Source organism: Lissotriton vulgaris, chromosome 8 (assembly GCF_964263255.1).
Source record: "Lissotriton vulgaris chromosome 8, aLisVul1.2, whole genome shotgun sequence".
Classification (NCBI taxonomy): Eukaryota; Metazoa; Chordata; class Amphibia; order Caudata; family Salamandridae; genus Lissotriton; species Lissotriton vulgaris.
In genome coordinates this window covers 812,673,434-812,699,382 of record NC_141696.1, presented here as the reverse complement: position 1 = coordinate 812,699,382, position 25,949 = coordinate 812,673,434, and the positions used below count along the sequence as shown (strand labels likewise).

At 42.5% G+C, this 25,949-nt stretch overlaps 1 protein-coding gene across 1 annotated transcript in view; it reads left to right on the top strand.

Moving 5' to 3' along the window:
• GRK1 (G protein-coupled receptor kinase 1) overlaps nucleotides 1-25,949 on the top strand; it is a 656,045-nt gene that overhangs the window by 590,474 nt on the left and 39,622 nt on the right. The window contains exon 6 of the mRNA XM_086933387.1: nucleotides 17,320-17,521. Within this exon, the coding sequence (XP_086789513.1) occupies nucleotides 17,320-17,521 (202 nt within the window). The remainder of the gene's footprint in view (nucleotides 1-17,319; nucleotides 17,522-25,949) is intronic.

Below are 25,949 nucleotides of genomic sequence, written 5' to 3'. Positions count from 1 at the left end.
ACATTGTTGGAAAGTATCTAGGACCCTAATTAGATATTCCCGATTTATGCCCTCGTGTCGTTATAATAAATCATATCCTTATAAAGGCATAAGAATCATATCCATATTAAGCCATAGCCAATGCAGTCCAAACACGGCAAGGCTACTCCCATAGACTCCTAGAAAGTACAATGCGTTCTTAAACAAACCGAGCCTCCAGCAGCCCGGGAATTTCCCCTGCTTCTGTTTTGATTTGTCCTAGAACTCCTGAGCGTCCTGAAAAAACTGCCAGTTCTTAGTGACGTCTTATGTCCAACCTTATGTCAAACTCGGCACCTTCCAGGTATAAATATACCAGCATCTGCCTTAAGAAACACAGCTATCTACTTGCCCGACGCCCTGCTGATGCGAGTGCCGAAGGAAGCCGACCCTCCCTGTTCACGCATTGAGAAAGACGCAGTCTTTTCTCCTGCCGAGAAATCCAGCTCCAGTGTTTTCCGGTCACCCTTGCGGGTTTCTGGGAGATCGAGTCCTGAGAGAGATACAAGACCTCCTTCATTCTATACCTAAGGTATGGAGCTGATTAGACCCATAGAGAATTCTTGATTCAGATTCTTGGCAAAAAACGGTAACTCATCTACTCCTTCCCACGTACTAGGCTTAGGTTAGGTACACTGGGGTAGGCGTATCTTAGAAACCAGTTGAGTACGTTTAGTCATTATTTTATCATTGTATGTATTTTATCCATTTTAAGTATCATATGGCTTAGAAACCATATAAATGCTTTTACAGTATTATTTCCTAATACTCCTTTTACTGTAGGCACTTTACTTTATGACAAGTATTGCAATTGTGGCAATTCATTTCTCTTGCATGAGAAAAAAGACTGCTCAATAAATAACCCTTTTATTGAAAACGCCCGTCTCTCTATTTCTCTGCATTTCTGGTGAAACGAAGCATGCACGATTGACTGAGTAAAATAGCTATCTATTGTTTCCGCGACTCTAGAGATATATTCCTTATTGCAGGGGGAACAATGTTGTCATGTGATATGGTTGTCAGAAGCTAATCCCTTCTTGTCTATTCAGGAAAGCTAAACGCCTTCTTGTTTACTCGAGAAAGTTTCTAGTGACCTCTGAGCTAGCTGGCACACACAATTAAGTCTAACATATTCAATAGAGACCTAGTCGACCTCAGTCCTACGTCTAAGCTATCGTTTACGTTATTCCAATGCGCAGAGCCTATTGGGACTATAGGAACTACACTACATGGCGCCCAACATTTGGTAAGGCGATAATTTAACGCTAGATACTAGAGTAACTCAGTCGTGTTTTTCACACCGACCCCTTTTTCCGTGAAAACTCCAATAGGCGTCTGGAGTGGGTAAAAGGCTAATATCCTCAAAAACGTAGTAGGAAGAGATTCCTATGTATTAGTTTTTGATTTATTCAACGTTGAAGGATAAAGTGTTCCAAAATATTGTGCATCTAATCTTTGTTCCTTGAAACTTGTTCTGCCAACTTTCTGTCAGCAAAATGTCAGAGAGTGACGATGAAAGGGAGAGAGCTAGACTAGCAGCTTAACTTTTGATGGACGACACAAGTCTCCAACAAGATCAACCGGATGCAATACTCATCCCGGTAAATGTAAGGAAAACCGTAACTATAAAACTCATAGAAAATGGTGTATCATCAAGAGGTGGTACAGTCATAATTGTTGTCGAGGCACATGAATATCGGCAGACAGAGGTATTCTATTCATGGATAACTTTTCCAGCAGCAAATGCTGTAGCACACGAGTTCCACTACTACAAAGTAGGGGAACCTTCAGCGGAATACACGCCTTTCGAGGAAGTTGAAATTCCACTAACTTACCAAGAGCATGAGCTCTGGTTTAATGGCGCCCTAAAACATCAAAATCACATTACCAGGCTCGGTCCACTAGGTAGACCAGGAGCCACATGGCCGGTTTTAGCCAGCTATACACCACATCCTGACATTGAAGAAATGTCAGACAGAGAACTTTTAGTTCAACTAAAACAATTAATTAAAATTCATAGACAATTGGTACAATATGACATGCAGACCTTAACAGTCCGACCTACTTTAAAAATTCCACAGCACACCCCTCACCAGGGGAACACTAATAAAATTACACCACAGACCATACAATCAGTCATTGGTAAATTACCAACAAAACGGGAACAAATTCTGGTTAGCTCAAAAAATTACTCAAATAGAGGCAGTATTTCCTGATACTACCCCTCACGAAATACACAGAATTCTGACCGTCTGCCTACCAATGCAGATTGCACCACATGTGGAGGATTGTGACACTTGGGGAACAATCTTTGCTTCAATCTACACAAAAACACAAGGTGTTCCGTCTATGGCGGTTATACCAGATGTGCTAAGACAGATTCAAAATGAATACGGTCCAGAGCCTGCTTTAAATCTAGGTAGGAAATTACTGCAAGACTTTAAGCAAGTCTCGGCTATGCTACTAGCCAACATAAAAGGAGAAGCAGCATCCGTGGCAATCCTCCAGAAATTAAAAGAAACAGATATAGCAGACTAACCTTTTGAACTTGCAAGAATAATTGAAAAATTCCTATAAAGAATTAGGTAGAGACAGTTTGGGTGGGAAACCACTAAAACCACAACTAACTGAAAATCCTGAAAAGACTTTCATTAAAAATAACTTAATAAATCCTAAAAAGAAGTGGGAGGGTAGTAAGCAAACCACTCCCAGGGAAAAACAGTCCCAGACCAGAGGAAGATCTTCCCAACAGAGAGATAGATCTTCAGAAAGAGGGGGAAAGTCTCCCCAACAGGAGCACTCTGAAAAAAGATATAACCTTAGAAATAGGGAAAATTTGAGAAAACCTGACAGATATCATGATATTGATACACGTCCCTCCCGATCCTTTCAGACTTCCTCACAGAAATCGTAAAGCAGAGGATGGTCAGAACATAAAGAAGAACGTGTCAAGTCCAAAGACAAAGAAGCTGCTCATCAAAGTAAAAAAATTAAATTTCCCAAAAAGAAGGTAGCCAGTATTAAAATAAAACATGCCGAGGATCCTGAGGACACAACTCAAGAACGGCGAGTGGGCCCAAACAATGCTAGACAGCGCAGCAGAAGTGACAATAGCTCGCAAGATCCTGATGAATCTTCTGGAGACAGTGGACACAAATGAATACATTCAAGTGGAACCTGCAGACACCAGAGTTAGCGTGCCCCATAAACTATATGAAGTAACATTACGTATAGAGGGGGACAAAACTAGGAAAATAAGAGGTCTCTACTGGGAAAACCTATCTAAAGGCTATGATATCCTTCTAGCAGAGAAAGACTGGCCACCAGAGTTTGTCAGGGAGTGCCCACATGGCGAAGAAATGATTATGCCTGCCTTCTTAAATCACATTCCAATTCATAAAAAATACACATATGCTAGAAAATGGGCAGTGGCCCAAGCTCCTGCATTATATGAAAATCATGTAGGATGGGATGAGGATTTTCCTCACCATAAAATCCAGTTAAAAAATCAACCTACTGCACAAAGGCAGTATCCTGTTAAGCAAGAAGCTAAAAAACAAGTCAGGGAGATCTTAGATCAACTTGAGTACCAGGGGGTGATTAAAACATGCACCTCACAAATGAACAATCCTTTGTTTCCTGTCTCCAAGCCAGACGATTCATATTGTCTAGTTTTGGACTACAGACACTTTAACTCTTGTTGTAAAACATTTGCAGTACAAAACTCACACAGTGCAGCACTAATGAATAATATCGTGTGCAAAAAATATAAAACGACATTAGATATTTCAAATGGTTTTTTCTGTCAAAACATTGCACCAGAAAGCAGGTATTTGACCGCTTTCTCCAGCATGGGGGCCCAAAAGCAATTTTGTCGTCTCCCACTGGGATTCAAGAACAGCCCAGGATTATTTTCGGCTAGGGTTACAGAGTTACTACAAATATATGATGATGAGGCATTATCCTATGTCGATGACATCTATCTTACAGACAATGACCTGGAGACACACTTGAAAAGAGTGAACACCATCACACTTGGGTTCGCATCTGAAGGGTGCAAATGTAACTTTAAAAAGTCACGAATTGCCCACCAGACAGTCTTATTCTTAGGATATGAATTATCAAGTGAAGGCAAAAGCCTAGCAGACAACTTCTTAGAGAAGTGTGCAGTACTCCAAGCTCCAAAAATGTTGAAAAACTTACAATCAATTCTAGGTTTCCTGAACTTCGGAAGAACTTACTTTCTAAATTATGCAGAGAGGGTTAAACCACTCTACGAATTAATCAAACCTGATTTCAAACCAACTATTTGGACTCAGAAACACACAGAAATTTTAAGATCATTACAAACAGACATGTTAACTAAAACAAAACTGCAAACATGCACAAACAAACGCAACCTTGTAATCCGAGTCATCCCAGGAAGATGCGGATTTACATACCTGACCTCCAATGAGGGAGAAACAGTACCAATAGCTTACAAATCACACTTGTACACACAAACTGAAATGAAATTCAGTTCTACTGAAAAAATTCTAACTGCGGTACAAACTGCTGTAGCAAAAGAAAGAGCCCTCGCACAAGGTAAACGTATAATAATCGTTACACCAGTACCTGCTTTAAAAGCAGTAACTAGAGCAAGCATTCCAAATGCTGAAGCATTACATCCGAGATGGATACAATGGGTTAATTCTCTTGCTGCACCAGACGTAGTATACGAATTTGATCCTAACCTAAAAACGCAAGAATTTCTACAATACGAATACGAAAGTCCTCTGCCGACTGAGATTCTGCCTCTGGAACATTACGGCAGTATAATATATACAGACGGTTCAGCACAGCCCGCAGTTGAGGGTAAACAAGCATATAGTGCTGCGTGCGCGATTGTTAAAGGTCGATGGCATGAAGGAAAATTTAGACCATTGGTCACTAAAACTCAATCACTCGGAGATTGTACAGCTCAGCGAGCTGAACTACAGGCTTTTAAAATGGCGCTTGAAAATACTGATCGCGAATTCCCCACACTTATAGTGTGCGATTCATATTACTGCGTCCAGTCCTACAATGATTACTTGCAGAACTGGGTTCAAAATGGTTTAAAAGATGCAAAAGGTGGCACAATCAAACATAAAATGCTTTGGGAACAAGTAGTTCTTTTGCAGAAAGAACTACAAAAGGCTCACGTGATACATACACTGAGTCATCAGCGAGATGGTGTTCACGTTGCAGGGAATTCATTGGCTGATGAAGCCGCGAAGGCAGCTGTTCAAACAGCTTCCGTAGCTGCAATCACCCGGTCAAAAACAAAAATAGACAGCGATATATTGCTAGCTGTCAGTGCTTCTCAGTAAAAGACAGTGGTAAGACACTCCCGAAAGGCTTTCCAGTAAAGTACTCATACAAAACTGATGCAAACAATGTTCCTTTTGCTGTAATCCCTGGAGTGGGGGATAGGGCAATTCCAAACATGGAACACCGGTTAGGACTAATCTTAGCGGCACACGAAGGGCTCGCCTCTGCACATGCAGGTGTTTCTGCCACAGTATCATTATTAAAACAGAGATACTGGTGGCCACGCATGAGAAAACAGACTAGAAACTATGTTTTAGAGTGTGAAATATGCCAAAAAATGAAGGTATCAACAGTGAAACGACCTGTGCAGATGCCCCTGCTAATCTCAGACAAACCATTAGCATTTGTTTACCTGGACCACTGTGGTCCCTTACAAAGGGATGGAAACTATCAATATATCATGGTCGCAGTGGATTCCTGCACGAGATTCATTTGGATGTGGCCCCAGCGCTCGGCTGACGCCAGAACTGTTATAAAAGATTTGCGAGTCTTTATCGGCACATACGCAATTGGCATGCTATATTCTGATCAGGGTCCTGCGTTTAGCTCTCGAGCTTACAAGGAGGCCATGCCCAGCATGGGCTTTGCATTGGGGTACTCTAGTCCATTCCATCCTGAGGGAAATGCCGTAGTGGAGAGAAAAAAACGTGACATAAAGTAATCTATAACAGCGAGGGTATTAGGTTCGGGTGATTGGTGGGTCAAACATCTAATAAGTGTCCAACGTAGTATTAACAATCTGCCAAGAAATTCTCTGGGTGGAATCACTCCGTATGAACTTTTGTTTGGTACAAGAATGATAATCGAAGATCTCGATTGTCAGACTTCAGTGGAGGAACAAAAAGCTTTTGATATCAAAGATCGTTTGTGTGTTTTACAAGACTTGAATGAAACAAGAAGAAGTCTAAGTAACACAAAGCTAAAGCCAACGGCCACTGAAGAGAAACCACCTGTCCCAGCAAGACCTGTCTGGATTCCAAATATTGGGGATCTGGTCAGAGAAAAGATCGCGGTGAAGAAGGAATTTGGGCCATCTTCCAGAAAAGCAGTACCTGTCTTAGCTATCAGCGGAACAAGATCAGTAGTTCTACCGCCCCTTGCTGGTAAAAAAGAGAACAGAGTTGTATCAATCGACCTGGTAAAACCACAACCATGTGGCCAATAATAAGTAGTAGGCCCAGTGGACTCCCAAGAAGTAGCAGAAGACCAAACCTTGCTACAATCCAAGAGGTTCAAACTGAGAGACTAATCACATTTGATAAACCTGCAGTGAATAAACAAGGACTATGCAACAAAGCCATGGAACTTGTGCCTCTTGAAACACAAATTGCAACAGGTTGTCAAGAAACACCTGTCTACAATGATGTAGCCTCAGACTATTCTAATATGAAAAAGGAAGAAGCAACTGCAAAGATTAATAACAATCCTGATGCCATCCAAACAATTGACAGAACTGCATCTGGCTACTTTATCAATTTCGATGACTTTTCCGATGATCCAAGTGAACATGGAGTCAAGCCAGCAAACAAAACTTTCAAAGACAACATTACAGAGCTCTTTCATCAACTTGGAGAAACATACTTGATTTCACCCTGAATTGAACTGTGGATTGTGTTAGGTGTACTTTTCCTCCTGCTCTGGCTCATCTTAGTTTTAAGCTTGGGAAGAATGATTGATGGAAAATACAGTACAATGGACACAGCAAGTCAGAACATCAACTTGGTTCTAAAACCTCACAGATCCTCTCACGTTGAAAAAAGAGAACTATCCTCAGTGAACATCACAGCCATTCCTGTACCTGGTGGTGTAGCATGGGACAATACTGATTACAAAATCTATGGCCCGGTTGAACTCTTGAAATATCCACATCAGTTCAAGATTTTTTTAAGTGACTTTGTATCACCTAGTACTTTCTCTGATGATTGGGACTTTGAAAATATTAATAATATGATGTCAGATTTAGAAATGTCAGCAAAATTTCCAGAACATGATTATTTACAGGGTTCATCGAATTATGAAGAAATGTATTGCTTCAATCATTTTGGGCATCAGTATTTGCATAAATCTGCTAATCCTAGAAATGTGTTCAGTTATAATCAATGGGAACATTGTCCAACTCCGCCAAAAGGTAGTTTGAAAACATTTTATGAGAAATTCCCATACTAGTTAGGGTTTAATGTCACTGATCCATAAACGTTTTATTTTAAAATTATGAATAAGACAGGAATAAAAAACATGTTGAAAAATACTAAACTGATTTATTCTGAAAAATTTTATGAAAAAATTTCTACATTTGGTTTTGAATTTTGGAAAAACAGCATTGAGACAAAAACTGTCTGGGGTACAAAAGAATGGCTGGTACAAGGTTTAGAATCATTATTCAGAGCCTGCATGATCCCAGAACAAATAATGTTCCTGAATGACACCATTCAACAAACAACTTGTCTTGGTCTAGCCAAGATAAAAGATTTAAACAACCCGTCTATACCAAAGCCTATGCCTGATAGAAACAACACTACAGATGAGGGGTTAGACGTGTCCCATTTTTTAAAACAAAACAGAGCAAATCCTAATTGGAACAAATGGTTGATCTGGCCCACAGACACTAATAACTGTCAAGATAGATTCCTGAAGAAAATACAGGGGTTCAAACAGAATAGGCCAGACCCAAGATATTCCCAGAGACAACATCCAGGGATAATTACAACCTATAGTGTAGGAAAACTATGCCTCGAATGGCTACAGAAATCCACACTACCCGAAATTAAGCAACATTTAACTTTACTTAAAGAAGGTGCTGACTTGCGAGATTTCTTACAGGGACCTCGCAAACAGCTTCAAAAATGTTTCATATACGCCGGTATATACGCAGCTTACAATGAAACTTGAAAAAAAGCACAAATTGAAACTGCAGAAAAAATCCAAGAAATTGATCCTATTAATTTGGAAAAATCACTTTCTGTAGTGGACAATGGGTTAACGACTCTGTCCTCCAGAATTTATTCACTGGACAGCATTGTATCTTCTGCTATTGATATAATAGAACAGGCTATGCTAATGTTACAACATGGTCAGTCCCAATTACGTTCTATTGTATAGTTAGGGTGGATGTTACAAAATTTGTGTTCAGGCAACGTGCCATGGCGTCCAATCAACACAACGTCATTATTTTCTATCTATAACCTTACTGATAGACAAATCTCTTTGGCAAAGAGAGGGGCAGACTATACGGTGCTGAGCATTGAAAAACTAGAAAAATTGCCATTGACAATGTCAGAACGACCGGTGATTGAATGGATAATACATGGCACCATTACAATCCAGATAACAACTTTTCAGTTTCAATACTGCCAAGAGTATATACCAGCAGGCCTGTATGAAAGGTTGGGTAAAGGATACATCAAGTCAACCTGGAATTTACCTTATACACATAGATGTTGGAGTGGGGGCAAGAAAGAAGTATTTCTTAGTGGTAACAACTGTAAAAAGTCACTAAGCGGTACACTTCTCTGTCAAGGAATTAACTTGCATGGAGCCTGCGAAGGTTCCTCAAATAACCTTTCATGTCACCTGCACGGCACCCCTGCTACACAGATGGAGCCTTTTTTCAGACAGCTTTCCAACGGCAGCTACGTTCTAATAAGTGACCACAGCTGTTGTGGCATGGTGCCAGGAAAAGCCTATCTCGTGAGCGTTACTTCCATGGTCACTTGTTGTATGCAAGTATCGTATCCAAACAGCAAACCAGACATGGAGGCGGCAATTTGTCCTTCTTTAAATATCTCTTCTATGCGAATTGATACTTTAAGCAGAATGAAGTCTATTCTTTTACAAAAAACTATGCCTTTAACGTCGTCTAGAGAAACGTATGATCTGCAAGTTGCAAGGACAGCAGCAGAGATACATGCATTATTATCAACAAATTGCCCCATACATTTCGTAGAAATGTTAAGTCAAATCTTAAACATGTCTGATACCAGCGGCATCGCAAATGTATTTAACACCTTGGGTGCTAGGGAGTTTTCCCCTCCGGTGCTGATCCATCATGAATCCCATTGTTCATGACAAGGTCAACTCGTCAAACGCACAGCGCAGGTAAAGCCCATGACGAGTTGACCTTGTCATGAGCATGGAAGGGGTTAAGACAATTTTTTCGGGACTGCTAGCACCCTTCGAAGCAGTTCTTGGCATCTTCCCGAATTTTGTGCATTCTGTGCTAAACGGCCTGCCTCTCATCTTCAGACTGGTAGTAGGAATCTTATTTTTGTTCCTTCTGCTCCGATATGGCAATTCAAGTCACAGACAAAACTCAGGCTACAATGGAAGACACAATCTTAGCAGTACAATACCGAGAGCGGATCACTAAAGTCCTAGGGCCCGAATCACAGAACGAACTTAAGACAAAATCCTAAATTTACTACCATTTTGGTATTCACAGAAGGCACTTACTCATTTTGGTATTCACAGAAGGCACTTACTCATTTCGGTATTCACAGAAGTTAGGAGTCCTAACTTTAGGACTCCTAAATGCCTTCTGTGAATACCGAAAGTCTTAAAGTTAGGATTTTTCTCAATTTAGCAGTAGTAAAGTTAAGACTCCTAACTTTAGGACTCCTAAATGCCTTCTGTGAATACCGAAAGTCTTAAAATTAGGATTTTTCTAAATTTAGTAGTACTAAAGTTAGGACTCCTAACTTTCGGACTCCTAAATGCCTTCTATGAATACAGAAAGTCTTAAAATTTGGATTTTTCTCAGTTTAGTAGTAGTAAAGTTAGGACTCCTAACTTTGAAACTCCTAAATGCCTTCTGTGAATACCCAAAGTCTTAAAATTAGGATTTTTCTCAATTTAGTAGTAGTAAAGTTAGGACTCCTAACTTTCGGACTCCTAAATGCCTTTTGTGAATACCGAAAGTCTTAAAATTAGGATTTTTCTCACCTTTACTACTACTAAACTGAGAAAAATCCTAATTTTAAGACTTTCGGTATTCACAGAAGGCATTTAGGAGTTCTAAAGTTAGGAGTCCTAACTTTACTACTACTAAACTGAGAAAAATCCTAATTTTAAGACTTTCGGTATTCACAGAAGGCATTTAGGAGTCCTAAAGTTAGGACTCCTAACTTCTGTGAATACCGAAATGAGTAAGTGTCTTCTGTGAATACCAAAATGAGTAAGTGCCTTCTGTGAATACGAAAATGGTAGTAAGTTTAGGATTTTGTCTTAAGTTAGTTCTGTGAATCGGACCCCTCGGCTTGGCTCGGCTAAGAGATCTGAATACAACCTGGTTTCTTTCATTCAGACCAATCTGGCAAGATTGCATCCTACCTGTTCTACGATGCTTGCTTTGCGGAGAAGAATGCTTGTTAGACGTCTGTCTCACACTTCCTCAGCAGTACCTATTGATGTCGATACTTTGCTTGGTTCGGTAACGGCTCATGCAACGTGTTGTCCCCAGCGGCTACCCATTCTGATGACGGCATTCGTTGAGACCTCACCATTACGATTAGGTGGCGGTGAGGTACGAGATGAAAGCGGCACACAGGTACAGCTTCCATGACCATTGCTGATTTAAAAACCGATGATGGCAATGCATCGCACAAATGCACTATTTCCACTTTTTCGGATTTGGCCCAAATTTCACCTACTGTTGTAGACAAATTTTTTGCCCGCTATCTAAGGTTATGTTCTCTCCTAACAACAGAGATAATATTTGAAATAGCGAGCACAGAGCATTCCCTGAACTTTGAATTCGGACTTCAGTTTTGATAAACCAAACTTCTAAAAACATTGGGACTATTTTTCTTCCCGAAAGCGAAATTATTTTTCCCGAGATCCCAAAATATTAACTTTTTTTTGGCACATGATACTCTGCTTAAAGTAGAACTATTCTCAGAGAACAATAGTTCTATTTTTAAAATACCTAGAGACAATATTTTGACTTAGCCTCTAGCACATGTACAGTCTTGTATAAATATGTGATGAAATGGTCTCGACCTTCTCTTCTGTATTAAGAGCCATTTCATATATGTAATTTTCGTGATTCATTCAGTCAACATTCTAAATGAACAAAATATGCATTATCTGAATGATACCACTGCTTGAAAACGTACAGTATTATACAAATTTTTCGTGTATACACCATTTCAAATGCGAACTATGTATTTTGGGATGGGCTGAAAAACACATGCATCGTTATATGTTTAGTATTGCTTAGTATTTAATAATGATGGACATTATACGTGGAGTGGGTGTTGTGAATGTATCTAGGACCCTAATTAGATATTCCCGATTTATGCCCTTGTGTGGTTATAATAAATGATATCCTTATAAAGGCATAAGAATCATATCCATATTAGGTCCTAGCCAATGCAGTCCAAATACGGCAAGGCTACTCCCATAGACTCCTAGAAAGTACAACGCGTTCTTAAACAAACCAAGCCTCCAGCAGCCCGTGAATTTCCCCTGCTTCTGTTTTGATTTGTCCTAGAACTCCTGAGAGTCCTGAAAGAACTGCCAGTTCTTAGTGACGTCTTATGTCCAACCTTACGTCAAACTTGGCACCTTCCAGGTATAAATATACCAGCATCTGCCTTAAGCAACACACGGTGGTTTGGAGCAGATCGGCTATCTACTTGCCCGACGCCCTGCTGATGCGAGGGTCGAAGGAAGCCGACCCTCCCTGCTGACCCACTGAGAAAGACGCTGTCTTTTCTCCTGCCGAGAAATCCAGTTCCAGTGTTTTCCGGTCACCCTTGCGGGTTTCTGGGAGATCGAGTCCTGAGAGAGATACAAGACCTCCTTCATTCTATACCTAAGGTACGGAGCTGATTAGACCCATAGAGAATTCTTGATTCAGATTCTTGGCAAAAAACTGTAATTCATCTACTCCTCCCACGTACTAGGCTTAGGTTAGGTACACTGAGGTAGGCGTATCTTAGAAACACCAGTTGAGTACGTTTAGTCATTATTTTATCATTGTATGTATTTTATCCATTTTAAGTATCATATGGCTTAGAAACCATATAAATGCTTTTACAGTATTATTTCCTAATACTCCTTTTACTGTAGGCACTTTACTTTATGACAAGTATTGCAAGTGTGGCAATTCATTTCTCTTGCATGAGAAAGAAGACTGCTCAATAAATAACCCTTTTATTGAAAACGCCCGTCTCTCTATTTCTCTGCATTTCTGGTGAAACAAAGCTTGCACGATTGACTGAGTAAAATAGCTATCTATTGTTTCCGCGACTCTAGAGATATATTCCTTATTGCAGGGGGAACAAAGTTGTCATGTGATATGGTTGTCAAAAGCTATTCCCTTCTTGTCTATTCAGGAAAGCTAAACGCCTTCTTGTTTACTCGAGAAAGTTTCTAGTGACCTCTGAGCTAGCTGGCACACACAATTAAGTCTAACATATTCAATAGAGACCTAGTCGACCTCAGTCCTACGTCTAAGCTATCGTTTATGTTATTTCAATGCGCAGAGCCTATTGGGAATATAGGAACTACACTACAACATCACAACCAGGAAGTGGGAGTGATTAGCTGCACCTGTTTGCCTGAGCCGCAGTGAGAGGCAGTTTGGAGTGTGTTTGGAGGCTGCACAGCACATCAAGAATCCCAATGGAGTCTCAGAGGCCACAGAACTGAAAGGAGGGTGAGAAGAGGAAAAGGAGGCACACATTTTCAGAGAAAGAGCAGGAGGTCCTCATAGAGGAGATGGTCTGCAGCCATGAGCTCCTGTTTGGTAAGAAAGCCCTGAAAGTACCAGAGGCAAGAAAAATGAAAATATGGCTATAAATACAGGAGAAGGTGAATGCTGTGGGTGTGACCATACACAATAGAGCCACCCAATAGTCCCCAGAGGACTGGGTATCTTCAATAGAGGACTGGGTGTGACCAATCGTACCATCGAAGAACTGCTCAAGAGGTGGTACGATATGCGCCAAAGGTCCAAGAAAAGGGTGGCAGACAGATTGAAGGAGTCACAGAAGACCGGGGGAGGAACATCCACAGCAGGACAGCCAACACCCCATGAAGAGCTGCTGGAGTCCACTCTCCTGCCTGAGAGTGTAATTGGTGTGGCTGATATTGACAGCTCTGACCCTGTTCAGCGCCTGCAACACAAAGCATTAAGTTTGATTAACAGGCAGCTGAGTACCCTGAACAAAAATCAGCGGAACATGGGGGAGGGCATCATGGCCATGGCAGGTGCCGCACAAAACCTATGCGCCACACTGGAACGTAATGAAAATGCCAGGGACAGCGCTGCCCAACGTGCCAATGCACGACTGCACAATTATACAAAGGCGGTGAACCCCCTCTGCACCACCACCACCAACAACTTTACAAGGCGCAGCATTACTATGCAGCTGCAAATGACACTGCTACCAGGACATTGCAGTGGAACAAATGCAAACTGCAAACTCTGGAGGCAGCACACTCATGGTCTCTGGGGAGAGCGAAGAGACCTCCAGTAGGAGCAGCGTCACTCCTACATTGCCTGATGCACGACGTTGCAGTGGCAGACAAGGTGCTGCAGCTAGGCAGACAACGGAGGGCACTCAGGCAGAACACCGCCCTGCACCAAACTGTCACCGGAGGAGGTGAACTAAACATTGAAACTTTTGTGAAAAGGGGTGAAGCAACCCACCTAAACATATTGTTGCACATTATTGATCAGTACCTTCACTGTGTACAAAATATGTGTAGGGTACTGCTAAAAATCTTGAGTGTTAAGTGTGAATAAACACATCACATGTAACAAAAAGCATTTTGGCCCAGCACTTTTTTTTCTTACCTAAAAGTAGTTTTGTGTGATCTCAGATTGTCTCTGACGTCCAGCAGCTGCCCCTACTCGTGTTGCTGCCCAGCCAGGGGGGTGGGAAATCATCATCCGATGTGTCTGTGTCGCTCACATCAATTGCGGTGCCTTTCCTCATTGCCATGTTGTGGAGCATTGCGCAGCCTGTCACGATTTTACAGCTTGTCTCTGGGCTTTATAGCAGTGCCCCTCCACTTGTATGTAGGCATCTGAATCGTCTCTTCAGTATTCCAAAGGTACGTTATATGACGCTCCGTGTTGATCTGTGTGCCCCGTTATACCTCCTCTCCCTTGCATTTTCTGGATCCAGATACGGTGTGAGGATGAAGTCTTGCACTGCGTAGGCACTATCACCTGCATGGATACAAATAATAGGTTAGTCAATGTCCCCCCCCCCCCCAAAAAGGAGCAGTGGATGGATGTATGTGTGCTATAGATTTACCTAGCAGGTATCCCTAACTAACGTCTCCAGCACTCAGACGTCTGTGTATCCCACTATGTCTGAAGATGAAAGAGTCGTGTGTGCTGCCATGGCATTTTGCTACAATGTCGTGATCATGTACTTAGCATTGCACACAATCTATATATTCAGGGAATGGTAGCATTTTCGGTTCCTGTACACATATTCTGTTGTTGCTGGGGGTGTGAGGGCCACATGGGTCCCATCAATGCAACCAATGACATGGGGGAAACGTGCAATTTGATAAAAGTCAAGTTTGTTTGCTGTAATGTCTGTTGGGTGTTGGGGAAGTATATATGATGTGCTAGCCTCTGCAGCATTGCGTCCAAAAAGGCATGGAAAAAGCAAGCTAGTGCACTCTGTGACACCCCGCCCACCTCTGCTATGACTCCTTGAAAACTCCCTGAGGCCAGGAGGTGCAGTGAGCACAGGACCTGCACATGGATGGGAATTGTTTGTGTCTGGCGCGTTGGGTGTTCCAAAAAGGGTTTCAGCTCCTCAATCAGGTCCAAGATGGTCTATGGGTGCAGCCTGTACTTCTCATGGATGTCCTCTTCAGTCTGCTGGAACAGCGTGATGCGCAGCCTGAAAATACGCTCCTGTCTCAGTCTCCTGTGTGCAATGGCACAGATACGCAGCATCCTGGCTATCACATATAGTGCTGCCATTGTGAAAGTTTCAGTTGCATTGTGGGCTGCTTTTTATACCTTGCACCAGGTTACCACCTGAATGCTCCTGGTGGTAATTGCGATTTCTTAATTTGCGATTTTCTCATTTTTGCAATTTGTGATATTTTGTTACATTTCATTGCGATTTCTTATTTTGCGATATCCACTTTGCAAATTTCGCAAACAGTGAAAATCGCAAAATGAGAAATCGCTAGAAAATTTGCAGAATTCATGGTATCGCAACGTAAGAAATCGCAAGTTTTTGGATTTCTTATTTTGCGATGCGATTGTGCATCATACATCTTTAATAGTGAAATTTTAGTCGCAAATGCTGTTTTTTGCGATTCGCAGCGTTTGCGACTAAAATTTCGGTTGATACATATGCCCCTAAGTGATTTGCTCAGAATCACAGGATGTTCAGCGTCATTGCAGAGACTTGAACCCAGTTCCCCACATTCGAGGTCGACCGCCCTAGCCGTTAGGCCAACTCCTCTCCCGCGACCTTGCAGGTCCCAACGCTGCACCTTCTTCATTTACCATGCCTGTTGCTGCTGCCAAGGCTTGTTGATGCTCCCACTGGATACCGACACCCTGGTTCTCGACTTCCAATGTTGGACAGCTATTGAACGGCTATAGGTCTTCCACAGCGTCACTTGGCTATCACAGCTGTAGCGACAAGGTCACCGTCAACAATTCTGCACCATCCGTCATCGGTGGTCATTGGTCTTCCGTGCCGCCAGGTCACTCCGAGTGGCATAGACTCTGTCCCCTCTGTTTGCAGGTACTCCTCTGCAAGAATCCACCCTTGGATTCCACCGAACTCTTTCACCTTCTTCGCCAGCAGTATCTTTTCTGAAGTCCTCCATCGTGGTGTGCAGCTGTTTCTTACGTCGCTTCGCACCTAAGCACCCGGCTTCCCTAGTCTAGATATCCTAGTTCCTGCAATATCAATGGTTGGGGTGACTCTCCAACCTTCTGTCTTCCACAGGATTTCTTCAGGGTCCACTGGGAAGGGTCCTTCTGCTTAAAAACTACAACTGCGACTTTCCCATCAACTTGCATTAAGTACTAAGCTGTATTTCTACTCTGCACACAGCCTTCATGGGGTTCCTGGGTACTTACCTTGGTTGGTTCCTTGTGTCCCCAGCTCTTCTGAATCTTCTGATACAAGTCCCGGCTTAGGTCGCAGTTCACATTTCACCTCTTTAGTATATGGCTTGGTGTCCCCCTGGACACCACTATGTATTTGTGCTTACTTACCTGTTTTACATTTGAAGTATTATGTGTTTTGTGTTTATATCTCCGGGTAGGAGATATTCCAATGTATTAATGAGTGTGTAGAATAAATATACTTATTTTTATAACTATACTTTGTTGTTCTTTTTAATTTAACCTACAATATATGATTAGTTCTGGTGAAACAAGCTGCTTAATACTCCTTCTAGACTAAGCCTGAAGGCTGCTCTCCACAGCTACCACTTAGAGACCTTTCAATGGTTGTCAAAGATCACTAAAATCACCATAAGGTTCGTCTGGATTATTGCAAGGTGCTTCACTTAAATAGGCGTGCACCATATACTAAGCCAGTCGCCTACACTGTAATTACTATTGAAATGTGATAGATTATTTATTAAACTGGTATGCATTACTCAGAAACGTTCATGCTGTTACTGGTGCTTTGGCGTGATCATGTCTGACTCCTGATAATAATAATACAAAGATTTCTTTTTAAAAGTGAAGTACATTCCAAACATTTGCACATTGTATTAGAGCTGGAGATAATGCAATAAGTACAATGAGTATTAATTACTATGGGTGGCCTGGTATGTTCTGAGGTAAAGCCTACTGACCACCTGTCCTTCCAGCCAGAACCATAAAACCTGGCTGTATACCAGAGTTCTCATAACATTGAATAGAAATGTAAGGTGTAAGTTTTACATTCATTCATTTTGTCATTGTAAGGTTAGGTCAACACTACCCTTTCATTTACTCTACAGGTTGAAAATAAAGATTTAAAGAACAGAATCTTGAACGATGCTGTCGCATACACAGAGAAGTTCAGCGCAGAGTGTCAGTCATTTTGTGAAGCACTGCTGGAAAAGGATCCAAAAAAGAGAATTGGCTTCAAAAATGGTAACTGCGATGAGCTGCGGGTCTACCCTTTTTTCCGCGACATTAACTGGAGAAAGCTTGAAGCTGGTAGGTGTACAGTTCAATTTTGAACACTGTCTCCACTTAATGTACCTATGCTGGCCCACACATTTGATGGACGTTTTGTGATGTACTGTGAGTTTTCCGATTGGAATGATAATCATTCATCAGGTTGCTCAGAACCGAAGCTGTACTGTAAACCTCTAGCCAAAAAAAAATGGTGGGCCTCGCCTCTCTTCTAAAGGTTCTTGACTCAGTCATTAAACTTGTAGCACAAACAGCTGCAATTATTGTTTGCTATGCACTTCTCTCTTCTACCGCTGGGGGCCTTTGCAGGCACTTGTTCCCCAATGAATGGCCCTCACCTGTTACAAAGCAGTGTTGTCCCAAGATTTACTTGTCATTTAATTTCCCTGACTTGTGGGAAACCTCTACTCAGCAGCACTGTTTCCGGCAGCTGCAACGCATTTGCGGGCAGGTAAAAGACTGACATGCATGCATTATACTCTGTTAACATCTCTTGTAATAATGCCTTCACTCCTCAAGTTTAGCTTCAACTCCTTGGATAGGTGTGAATTTTCACAATTAGCTGGCAACCATCTAGTTCGTTCAACTGTAACAGTATAAGAATGAGTCATTAACTTGTATTATAAAACAAACCACAAATGACGATGAGCAGTACAACTGGATTGAATTATGGTTGTGTTGCTAACACTAACCAGTGCATTTCTGGTTTTTAGTATGAAAAAAACTATCCACCATGTCACCTTTATTAGACGTTTTAGAGGATATGCTATGACTAGTTTAATAATTTTTTTAGATTTATGGATAGTTCACCACAATTATCCTCTAAAAAAAGACCATTATTTTGAGTTGGCAGATGACTCGCCAATCGGCTAGTGCCTCACGGCCCCACTTCCCCTGGCTCATTGGTGACAATGTGACTGGTAACTCTCAGCCAAACTGTCTGCACGTTTGTCAAACTGCAAAAATGTTGTTAGTATTAAAACATGTTTTGACCCTGTCCCTCTCCATCGAAAAGTGTGCCCTATCTTGATGGATCGTCATGAAAATAGTGATTCCTGCACTATGCTTAATGTGGTAACGGTCTGTAAAATTTCATGTAGATTCTTCAAAAGGTGCCAAATTTCTAAGCAAAAAACACTTTTTTTTTTACCCCCAGTCTCTTTTAACTTTACTAGCCCATGATGGATGTGCATGAAACTTGAGAGGTCAGCACTGGGCTTAAGCTGTGAACAGTCTGCCAAATTTAATACAGGGGGGCACCAATACCCAGGCCTTGCACGCAGTCCCCGTTGCAGCCAAACCAACCCCACTTGGCCATTGCGCCTTGGGCATCTTTCCAATTCTCATTTATCAGTGAACTGCCCAGATCATCTGGATCGTAGCAGATTGCAGCCTTATGAAATAATACCTAGGCACAACAGTGGGCGCATTCTGAAACAGATACAACAATTTAGGAAATCTCACCATCTTATTGAGAGGAATACAGCCAGCTATGGATATGCACATACATCAATTTAAGAAATTAATGCCACCTTCTTATTGAGAGGAATACAGCCAATCGTGAAGAGAGAAAGTCATACACAAACGGCGACCTTTGCCTCCAGCTTTGCAAGTGCAGTCACATAATTCCTCTCATATAGCTTGAACACATCATAAGTAAGTAAAAAAATATACTTACCTGTATGTAGTTCTCCAGTATTGGTATCTTTGAAAGATTCCCATGCTTGAATCATTCTTCCTAGTTGAGCTGGGAGTCTCACGGTAAATCCTGAATACAATATTACACCAAACGTAATGTGCAAAGGATGAAAAACAGCCATACAGGATAACATCAGGACAACATTAGCATATGTTAATTATCTCGTTAAAATATCACTTGTGTAACACATACATTTGCTGCCAGCCCTAGTAGTAAACACTTACAATATGTATGTGGTTACACGAACTACAGGTATTTAGAAGGTGTAGGGACCATCAGTTTTCACTAAAAATGGGATTAAAGTTAAAAAGAAACAAACTCCATGGGGCATATTATCAAGCCCAATTTCGCCGCTTTAGCGGCTGTTTTCAGCCGAAAAGCGTTGATTTATATATTGCTCAATAATCAAGGACACGCTGGCGCGTGTTTCCTTGAGTTAGAAGCCTATTTTTCTCCACTTTGCATGTCAGTGAATATTATCGCTAATGACATGCAAAGTGGGAATACCTTAGCAAAACTAAATGGAAAACACTCTATGACTCTGCATCGCCATATTAACAAGGCTTCCCCTGACCCGCGATGCGAGAGGAAAAGGCGTGCTAAGCCCCCTTTATCGCAAGATTTAACTCCTGCTAAAATTCTGACTTAGCCATCTCTTCCATGGGAGGTGGATTGATGGGCTAAGTCCACCATGGCCTATCAGCAAGGATTTCCCTATCGCTGATGTCATATCGCTGGATTTCCTGCAATATTCCTGCATTTCGCCACTATTGCTGGATTTTATATTGCCAATGTGCAAAGCGTTGTTAATACAGCGCTATCATGGGGATAAAATCCAGCGATAGCCGGCGATATGAAAAAACGCGCTAAGCGCTTTTAGCGATAATTATCGCTATGTGTTGTTAATATGCCCCCACAGCTCTTAAATAACACCTTAAAAAAGATACAACAGGTATTCGAAGATCCACACCCGGACATTCAATATTGTACCTTCAGATGTTCCCCTAGAAGTGCTGCTAGCCTCAACAATCACTGGTCGCAAATGGATCACGTCCATACAAATGGCATTCACAGCCTGTAAGCGTTACGGGTGGCACAAGAAACCAAAACATGGTCTCCAGATCCTGTCTTAAAATAGAGGTTAACTTACTTTGCATAAGTACACATTTCGAAATACACTATTTATAAAGTAGGAACTTACGTTGTGCACTGAAAATTGTACGGACATTCAGTTAGCTTCCTAAAACCTACACAGTTCAATTACAGACCGGATTAGAAATGCTGATAATAAAAAAAGTAACACGGGATGAATGTAATTATTCTGAAGTGGAAACAATGACTTTGCATTAACCAGTGCTACTAGGAACTGTATTTTACGAAAAGCCTCAAAACCAGAAGGGAGACTTTGGCGATCTAAAATGTTGCAGATTGTCATGTCGGTCATTAGGCCCGCAAGGGGAGCAAAGAATGACACAGACTCATGGTTCTGGTGAGAATAACTGGCATTTGGGGCCAACAGTTCCTGACATGGCCCACTCTCCCCATTCTGGTCTCTTTGCATTCCGGCCATAATGGGGCCCCTCCTCCCCTCTCGTTGCTGGGGGCACGGCTGGGCGCTGTTGATGTGCAGCTGGTTGCAGACCGGTCTACTTCCTTCCTTTGCTAGTAACAGGGAGACTTTTACCTCATCTGGTGAGGACTGTACAGTTGTGGGCCCTACGCTGGCATGCTGTGTTAAATGACGACACAGACAATATTTAGATGGTGCATAACTGGCCCAGGGCAGGTGCGCCTGGGTCCTTTTATTGGCAGGGTCACCTGACTGGTGATGCCTGTGTTGGATGGGTGTGGAGTGGGTGTTAGGATTGCCCCTAGGGAGGGGCTGCTGCTTGACGTGTCCTGTAGGACACTACATTCCCCCCTAACTCCAAAAGAAAACAAGTCCAAACGGTGAAAACAAAACAACAATAACCTGGATACCACGTGGTCCATCACTCTCTAGAGTCACTCAGCAGGACATCAGTGGACGTATCTATCGATGAAGCTGCCTGCAACAGGACTTCGCCATTTGCATTCATAATTTAACCTGAGTGGTTCAGGATAGGACTCGAATGCTGGCTCAGAGAAGTCATGGACTTTCTGGCTGGATTCATGTCCATAATGTGGAGTATGTTTGCACTGCTGATACTCCAGGTAATTTTTGGTTGGTGCTCCCACTGCGGGGGTGGATGTTTGTGGCTGGTCCTCTGCCTCAAGGGTCTTTCAGCTGTCTGACACTCTTCTCCTCTGTGTCAGTGTGGCTTCATGCCAAGTGTTACACATACCCTCGTCAGGGACTTTATGGAGCTCCTACTCTAGGGTGGTTGCCTCTTCTGGGACCATCTTCCATTGGTAGTAGGGAGCTGTGATTCTGTTTCCTTTCTCTGGGTGGTGCAAGACTAGGTAGGGTTGGTGGGTTGTGGCACGGTGTGCTTTGAGGGTGTGGGGCAGTGTTGATCTGCTGTTTAGACAACCGTAGCAGCGTTGTGTGCCTCTGTCCACCTTCTAGTCTGCCTTGCTTTTTTTGGACCTTTTGCTCTCTAGGGCTGTATCCATCTGGCTGGCTTGGGCAATTGTATGGTGTCTTTGGGATTCCCATTCTCTTGAATGGGTGGCAATGGCGAGTTGCGCCTCATGGTCCGGGTTCCTTCTCTGGAGCTGGCTGTCTGGTGGTGCTGCAGTACAGTAGCAGGGCACCTTCTGGCTTGTCAGATGGAACCTGGGTGTCTCTGAGGCCAGCTGCTGCTGTTGGCTTTTGGCTGGGATGGCTCTATAGACTTTGCCACTTTGATTCACTTTTACTGCCTCTGTTTAGCAGTGTCCCTACGTTGATGACTACTTTTCGGCAGGTGATGAACTGGTGTAATACCACTGCTTCATGGAAGGGATAGCATTTGATGCTGCTGCTGTTGACCTTGATGGATTGGGTAATACACCCCATTTGCAGGCCTGAGGTGTTGGCAGTCTTACGTCTCAAAGATGTCGTCTGCCAGAGTTAAAGATTGTGGGTACCACACTTTCATGCTCTCTAGGCTACTGAGATCACTTGCTGTGTTTGAATGGTGCTGCCTCTTCTGGGTAAGCTCTAGTGCACCTTGCGGTGACCAGGTCTCTTCTGTGTCTGCAAAGGGCCCCTAGGGCATGCTGGGAGTGGGGGTATGGTGTTGCTGAGCAGAAGCCATTAGGGTTCCTCTTACACCAATGTGGTACAGTGCTCTGAGTCTTTGTTTTCTGATCACTTGTTGTTCTCCCCTGAGTTTGTGCTCTCTTTTTTCCTTAGCTGGGTGCGCCCTGGTGAGCTGGTGGCCCTTCCGGCAGTGGTGGGGCTGGTCACCTTTTCAGTGTTTCAAACCAGCTTCCTTCTGCCTCTGGCACCCTTTTGTGGCCTGCTCTAGATCTCTGGCGCCTCACCCGCGCTGCTGGGGTAGTCTTGTGACCTAATGCAGCACCACCGCCAATACTGTAGGTTCATGCACAGAGGTGGCAGACAGTCGCTAGGGAGCACGCACCACTCACTGAGCCTATCCCTGATGCAGTAGCTCACCTACACTGGGCTCACCTTCAGCTCTGCTGTTCATCAGTGTGGCACTCTTTGTGCCCCATGCACGGCTTCCCCTCTTGTGCTTGGGGCGCAAGCGAGGCACAGCTGATGCTGTGGGATAGCCATGGGAGGCAAAAACAGTATTCTCTTCCGTGGTGGTAGCCAATCGCCACTGGGGGTGCACAGCACTCTCGGGATGGGTTTGTGAGCAGAGCGCTATAACGCACAACGCGCTTTCGCGTGCATCCCTTGCATGTTTTAGGTCGTCATCGCGATGACTTTCGCTTTCCCAGCGATTGTGATCGCGATGACTTTCGTTGCACCATATATTCATACCCACCGTCCTCATCCACAGCAGAAACCTCCACGCTTGTAGTGCTTGGACCCTCTTGTATGGATGCTGCGATGGATAAAAATCTACCTTGTGATCTGTCTTTGAATGCACAAATGTAAATGACAACTAAACAGAATTAAAGTATTTCACTCAACAAATGGACACATTTGTCACATCAGCTTTGGAGGCAACTAGGTAATTGAAAAAAGGAGAACTGATAAACTTCCAGAAAGCTCTAAAGTGAGTGGACGGGGTTCCAACACTACTGACACTGATGCAAGACGTTGGGGGAAGCCACGGGTGAACCCGCAGCAGGGAACTGAGAGTGCCAGAGTCCCTGCTGCCTGGTTGGCACAAACATTGGCTATTTAGCACCTACTCAGTCAGCCCCGCTATCACGGGGTCTGCAACGCTATTGACATTGCTGTACGATGTTGGGGGCAGCCGCAGGTGACACCGCTGCAAGGGGATGGGAGTCACTGATTCCTGCTCCTGCTCGCCACGTCCACTGGATCACGCTAATTAGCACCTGCTCAGCCTTGCTGCACAGGGCGCGTGTGCCCGTCCACCCGTGCTAGAGACAATGTAGGGCACGCCCTTTGGTTTGGCTAATTTCCATTCGGCTGCAAGAGCGTTCTCACAGTAGGAAGGACTTATATATACTGTATTTTTATATTTGTGTATGAGATATTGCATATTAGGAGGTAGCTCATGTAAGGGAACGAGATTGCCGTTGAGTATTTTCCAATAACACTGATTGCAAATGGTCTAGGCACTGACTGAGGATGGGGAAAAGAAAGCATCCCCTCACAATTGAGAAAGCTGGGATTTCAACTAACCCTCACACGTCTATTTAGAAATACATAACAGGTGCTATGCTGGCAATCGATAAGCAAATAACAAGTGAGAAAGATAGTTAGGCTTTCCTGTTTTCGGTTTCTATTTTTGGTAAATTCTGGTGGGGTTCTCTCAGTGTTTTCAATATCTTAAAAAACAGTTGTTATCAGTGGTTACACATTTTCGCGCCACTAAAAACAACAGAAAAGGTGTTTTTCCGGTGTTTATGGAACGTTTTGCTTTTATTATTGCTTGCTTTCTGCACTGAAAGAACATGGTGTGTAGACAGTGTACTTATAGTGTATATGAGGTCCAAATAGATGTTTGCAAATTAATCTCATTGTAGTACACCATACAATACTTCTTCAGTGAGTCTTTGGGTCATGTGCACTCGCTCTTTCCTTTCCATGTAAACTTCTGTGAAAAGGCCCTATCAGCATTCTTAGCCCATTGGGCAGAGAACCATCAGCTAAGGGACACAGTTGGGATGACTCTTTCTTTGATGCCACATAAAGCACGAAATGATAAATATTTGCGTTTTAGTTCCTGTGCATTAGAAACCAGTGCACCAGAATAGACCAAAAAGTCAATAGCATCCCTCATTAACTCTTAAGTTTGTAAAGATGCTTTCAGCATACCATCTAACAAGTGGCAAGGATCTACTACAGGGAATCACTTCAGCTCGGGTATCAATTTTGACAGGTCATCACACAACTTTTTTATATACGTAGCTGAATCACTGCAAATACAAACACTATCACTCCAATCTTTGTTGAACTTGGAAAGAACCTTTTTTGCAGAGCATAACAAGTGACACTGCGTTCCATGTTTTCCAAAAGTCTGGTGTCATGTTTTCACCACTATCCCAGATGCTTGGTGATATATAAACTTGTCACTATACCTTGCATTGAATGTTTAAAGCCTGAGATGTTGGCAATTCACCTACTATCAATACTGACCCACTAGAAACTACGGTCTGATGTATTAAGGGTTTTTACCCATTGGGTAAAAGTGATGACACATATTAGGAAAGATTTTTATGTAACCAGCCATTTTACCTATCGGTGAAAGAATCAAATGCAGCCAAAATGTCAAATATGAGTTTGATATTTCCTGATTCTCTGTAGTTTATAAAATAATTAAACTAGACCTAAAACATGAAACTAAATCCTGCATCTTTAGACCAAAGGTCACAAAACTGAAAAAGTAAAAGGAAGAAGAAACAATATTTTAGTGCATGCCTAAAGAACAAAACCCTAGCAGAATAATATTAGCCAGTCTTTCTTACTGCTACTTGTATAACAAAGTTACATTGTATTTACCCCATCAGGAAGAAAAAAATGACTTTCACTCTCTTTTTCCTTTCTTTGAATGCCATTTAGTTTGTGGTTGTCCAGGTGTTTTTTCAGTGTTTATATGTTTTCACTGGTGAGGGCTATTTTTCTTTCAGTGGGGTTTTATCAGTTATTATAGGTTTAAACCTAAAACCCCACAGCCCAAAGATAGTCTATTAACTTGTGGGGAGGGGTTATTGGCCTCTGACACACAAATTCAGTCTGCACCCGATCATTTAGCTCCTGTTAATGCACCTGATAGTGATGAACTCACTTTAATTGACAAAGGTTGTAGTGGGTGTTTACAACATGTGTCAAGGACCATCTCTGCATGCGACACTGATTCTTAACCACCACCAAAACGCTCCAGAAAGCATAGGCTGGTACTGTAAATGTTGCCTCAAATCTAGAGAACGCCCGGCCCATGAATGCAAAAACTAGTTAAAAAGTTACCTCTAGGCCTGCTGCCAAAATGGCTGCTCCTAAAGCCTCGAGTGATAGCCTTAAGAATCTATGTGATAATGCGGTCAAATCACTGGAGCCATTTGTTAGATCTACACTAGAATGTATGGCTAATAGGCTAAATAGAAAGTCTTATTACTTCCTGCATGGATTTACTAAAGAATAAACCTGCTGAGCCTACTATAACATCCCGCTGTGAAACA